Source organism: Protobothrops mucrosquamatus, unplaced genomic scaffold (genome assembly GCF_001527695.2).
Source record: "Protobothrops mucrosquamatus isolate PMUCROS unplaced genomic scaffold, P.Mucros_1.0 scaffold394, whole genome shotgun sequence".
In the NCBI taxonomy this organism is placed as follows: domain Eukaryota; kingdom Metazoa; phylum Chordata; class Lepidosauria; order Squamata; family Viperidae; genus Protobothrops; species Protobothrops mucrosquamatus.
The window spans coordinates 22,483-27,969 of record NW_015386725.1 but is presented as its reverse complement, the minus strand read 5'-3'; the positions used below and the strand labels follow the sequence as shown (position 1 = coordinate 27,969).

The 5,487-nt window shown below is 37.2% G+C and overlaps 1 protein-coding gene across 1 annotated transcript; it reads right to left on the bottom strand.

Moving 5' to 3' along the window:
• Positions 1-491: 491 nt before the first annotated feature.
• On the bottom strand, positions 492-5,473 carry FADD (Fas associated via death domain; the record flags this gene model as incomplete). Its single annotated transcript, XM_015816005.1, is given in 3 exon segments — positions 492-978; positions 2,565-2,872; positions 5,314-5,473. Coding segments are annotated over 2 exon segments (579 nt in total). The 3' UTR covers positions 492-697.
• Between the last annotated feature and the right edge of the window lie 14 nt (positions 5,474-5,487).

The following is a 5,487-nucleotide window of genomic DNA, read 5'->3' as shown; positions in this document are numbered from 1 at the left end:
TAATAAATAAATAAATAAAGGAATAACACAACCACTTCAAAATTTGTACCCATTTCATTGTACTCGGAGGCCCCAACTCTATTCAATTTGAGATTATGCAAAGTCTGGTACATCAATTTAGTGGAGCAAAGTTGCTTTCTAGGTTTATTTGTATTGATTCAACACATTTCTACACTGTCCCTCACCTAAGTGACTCATGTTTTCATGAGGAAACAGCTTAAGACCATGTCCCACTGTTAACTATTAGCATATGCTACTGTAGTTTGAAAGGAGTCAGTATTGTTTCTTTTTATTACTTTTCACAATTGAAATTTAAGCTGATAACAGGCTATTGTATGCCGAGTTACTGGAAAATACAGCCCATGGCTACATCAGTATCCATGGATAGGGTTATCAGATACAGGCACATTCCTTGTGTTCATCTTAATAGGTTCATGAATAAACTGTCTATGTCTATATAGAAACAGCAAATATAAAGGCAAGCAAAATTAGGAAAATCTTTTAATTGAAGCAGAACTTTGCAAATTTGGCTACAAAAATTTTGTAAACTATTATGTAAAAGCAAAATGTCAAAACATTTTCTGTGTCACTTTGCTGCCATCTAATGATCATTCATTTCTGCAGCCCAGATGTGGCACCCCTAGTCTTCTCTTGTGAATGTTTAATTCAATGCCAGCAGAGTCTCTTCTGACTGATCCTACTGAGTTTCAGTTTCTTTCACAGCTTCTTCAACATAATCTGCTGCTAGATTCATTCGACAGTCCCTGAGAGCCATTATTATATCCTCCACCTTCGCATCCTTTCCTTTTAATTTTTGCCATTCTACAAGTGATTGCATTAATTGTTCTTCCAAATTGTAGGGATTAGCAGCCATAATCTTATCCATCTTGGCATCTGAAATTCCAAGTTTTCGAGCGAGCATTTTCCAGTTCCTTCCAACATTTTCACATATGATTTCAAAAGCTCTTTTCAGTTTATCTACAAAGAAAAGCATAATGCAAATCAAACTGATAAATTGCTGTGGGACACCTATGCATGAACTATTATGCATCAGTTTTATCCCTTCCTTGTCTTTCTCTGAAACTCTTGCTGCTTAGGCTTCAATATTTACTCAGATTGGAATAAGGTCCATTCTACCCATTACCATCCAAATGAAGTATGATATATAAATTCTGCTTAATTTTTGACAGTCTCAGTGTCATATTCTAAGACAGCAGTTCTTAAAGTGTGTTCTGGGGATCCCTAGGAGTCTCCAACACCTTTTCAGGGGGTCTGTGAAGTCAAATAAATACGTATTTTTAAAGTTGTCAGTTTTAATTTCTAATATAGTAAATATCAATAGCTATAAACCAAATTACTTGCACCAGTTCCTGCCCACCTTGCAGTTCAAAACCATGCAAATGCAAGTAGATAAATAGGTACCACTTTGGTAACAGCATTCTGTGTACCTCTGGCTATAGTCATGATGGCCACATCACCATATAAGTGTCCTAAGACAAAACTGGCTCCCTTGGGTGGGGCGTGGATATCAGAAACGTTAATATGGGGCTAATCATGTCCTCTTCTACAAGCTTTCTGGAAATCTCAGAAATTTTGTTCTTGATCAACACCCTTCAATTATCTTTCCTGACTTGGCACTCTCCTGGGAGATTAGTCCAAATTAAATAAAGTGAGATACATTAAAGAACTACCACAGATTAATAATAATTTTAAATTTATTACAGATGGTCGTTGAGTTATGACTAGTCAAAATTAATGTCAGTCGTAAGTTGGGTCACCCATGTGATTGATCTGATTTTTTGACCTTTTCTGTGGCAATTATTAAGCAAATGCTCCAGCTGTTAAGGAAAGCAATGCCGTTTTTCAGTAAAACTGTCGTAAAATGTGATAATATGACCATGGGACAATGCAGCCTGGTTGATGAGCACCTGGTGTGATCACATGACTGCAGGGGGTCAGTGACCATCAGAAGTTCTAACTCGAGTCATAAGTGCCCCCAGGAAGATCCATCAATGGTCGCTACATGGCCTGCATTAAGTCAAGGAATGCCCATATACCGGTAGTTGCTCCCTCCGAAAGCTGAAAGCTACTGCTCCCAGAGTTTCCAGTTACATTTTTTTTTATATAAACCTCCTGGATAGGACTGGGCAAGATGCAAGGGCTGCAGTTACTTAATAATCTTCTTTCTCATATGTCTCTCTTCTCTCCTGCAGTTATCTGAGGGGCAAAAGATCTCTGGGCAAAGGAAGGTGGGATGAGATGCCAAGAACCAACAGTTAATCTGGAGCAGCTTGCCTGGATAGAAGCAACTTGCCTTTTGAACAAGTCACCTTGGACTTCCACGGAATATTCCTATAACTCAAATTATTTCACAAAAATAACCCCAAAGTGTCTTATAGCACCTAGAGATTAACCTTAATGGCCTGAATATTTACCAAAAAGTAAATCCCCTCATAACCAGTGGGATGCATTGTAAACTAGTGTGTGGAGGATTGCTGTCCTGCCCCTCAAGGACCAAAAGGACCTTTTTTTTTTCAGATCAAAAAGAAAAAAGAGCAACCTACATTTCTGTTCATCATCTGGTTGACAACCTGGATCACCATCTTCTGTTTTGACATACTGCTCCAGTTGGGTTAGTAGATCTTCTCTTTTCAGGGTTTTGAGCAGCTGTCTCAAAAACTCTACATCGTTGGAGGCAATTTTTTCCTGTTCCAGGAGAATCGCAAAGAGCTCATTGCCACGGCTCACACCCTGAAGTTTTTTTTTACCAATGTGGCTGTGGCAAAGAAATTTAAGATCTTCAAGCTCCGCAGGCGACAAGGCCCTTGAAAATGAATTCAGCAAATCCAAAAAGGGATCCATTTCCGGAAACCTAGAAAGATACAGGGAAGGTTCAGAAGGTTTTGTTGAGAGGCATAGACATGGTTAAAAAAACAAACAAACATTCTTTCTCTAATGCCGATTTCCTCTTTTCCGAAGTATGCAACTTCTAGTTATCACAACTCCTGGCCAAGCAGAATCCTAAAACGAAAACTACAAGATCTTGAAAACCGTCTGCACGTCTATTTCTTCAGGCGAAACGCGTCTTTCCCTCCAGCCAACTAGCCTGCAGATTTCTATTTCCACAATGCATCCGGTTCGATCCTTAATGACATAGAGATCTTTTTTTACTTTTGTTAAAAGTGTTCCAGCTAACCTTTTGTGTGATCCTGACGAGATATGCTCGTTTAAAAATCTGCATTTTTAAAAAGAAAAAAAAAACAACCTTGAGACTTGCTTCCTGCTTTCCTGATTTTGCCGATTCCAGATGTCACAAGAGGAAGAGGCTGCCCGGAGGATGCTCCTCTGCCCCGCATCTTTCTGAAGGGGTCGCTTTGGAAGGTGTGGTGCTGCCCAGCCTTTACTACCAACGTGTTAAATCTGCGCACCATTTGATTCCGTAGGCGTTGAAGGCGTTGCAGACATACAGAACAGCGGAGATAAATTGGTTGCTTTTAATAGCTACTGTATATATTGGTATTAATGTGTTTTAAAAAGGACTGATGTCACCTGCTGCTGATCTAAAGTTTTTCTGTTTTATTTAAGAGCCCACATTAATTCATCAGTTACTATGATGAATCTTTAAAGAAGGGCATTTCCTAGTTATCTTTCCTCTTTTTACTTCACATTGATTTTTTACTTAAAAATTCAGCTCTCTCTTTACTGGAGCTTGACAGATGTTTCCAGGTGAGTTTTGAGGAGGAAATGGTGACGTAGTATTGGGTACAAAATGCCATCCTTTGGGAGCAACAGCTTCTAGTATATTCTAGTATGGTCCCTTTGGATTCTTTCTGGTTTTCTCTATTTTATAGTCTAGCACACTGCTTGTCAACCCTAGCAACTTGAAGTTGTATGGACTTCAACTCTCAGAATTCCGCAGCCAGCATGCTTCACTTCACTTCATCATCTTGAAATTAATGTTAAAATTGGTTATGGAACCATAAAAAGACCAAGAAAACTAAGATGCTACAGTGTTATCTAGCTACAAGCATCCAATTATACTTATCTGAATTTGTCACAATTTCTTTACAAATTTACAGTATTAGATATCTGTGCGCAACATATAACTTGATAAAACTCACCTATAATTGTCCATGCTAAAGTTAGGGTTGCCAGCTGTCCACTATTTGAGTGGACAGTCCGCTTTTTTCACATTATGTTCACTATTTTTTTTCACAAAATAGTGGACATTTTTTTTATTCAAAAGCTTTATGATGAAATGGTACGTAATCTAAAGCTGTACAGTCTACTTTTTTTACTACTTACCCCCCCCCGCTTGTCCGCTATTTTTTGGAAGCAGACCTGACAACCCTAGCTAAAGTTCACTTGACATTGATAACCATTTGAAATTCTAACTTACCTTAGTAGATGCTAAAGAAAAGTATCTGATTCCAGCATGTTTATAGGTAAGTACAGACATTCTAATTTGCATTAATAATTGCTAGTACAGAAAATGCATCAGTTGCATTGATTATTGCAGATAGATTAATTTGAAATGAATGCATTCAGCAATAGACATAAGAGCAATAAAGCAAACATATTTGTTCATGTGCCTATTAATCAACCATCACAGTCTATTGTATCAAAATGGGGTATCTAGAAGTCATAACTTTATTTAACTTTTAAATTTTTACTATTTACTTCCATTTCTCTGAGCTTGGTGGGCGGGGAGATGGTCACACAATTTCTTTTTAACGAAATATATTGATACAGAAATAGTACAGGTGCCTGTCTGCAATTGGGTGCTATTAACTAATAAGAAGAAACTTCTTAGGAAATACTGTATTTAAAAAGTTCAAAAGAACAAATAAGCATTATCACAAATAAATCATTAAGACCTGATCTAACATAGCTTTGAACCTGAATTCTTCCATCCTAAGCAAATACTGGATATTAATAACTTATGATAAGCTTTTCTGTGATCCTATAACTTTCAGAGCTTGAATTAAGATGTAATAGTTTGGTTCAGCATTAGAAAAAGCTTTAATAAGTTTCTGGAAGTGAGTCATAAAAAAGAGAAACAGTTCCTGTTTATTAAAGGCCACCAAATTAGCTTCAAACTTTTTTACCCTTTACAAGTTTGTAACTATTGAGCTGAACAGAAACAATTTCCTCCATTCCAATTTTAGTTCTCATATTTTAAAAGCTATATAATCAAATGAGTTCAATCATTTTAAATTAAACAATGTAACTGACCTAACATGTTCAGGATGGACTCCTTGATTATTTTATTCCAGTAATCCATCACACCTCATGATCATAAAATCCACTTACCTTGTTTGATAAAAGAGATTTGTCAGAGACCAGTTTTTCCCACCGATAACAGCTTTTTTTCAGCAAGTTTGCCCAATCATTTCCAAAAGCATTTGAAATGGTAGAGCAGCCATCCAACCTAACAAGTCTTTTTTCAAAGGCGAGAGGTTACGTGCAAAAAACCCGAATGCTTTC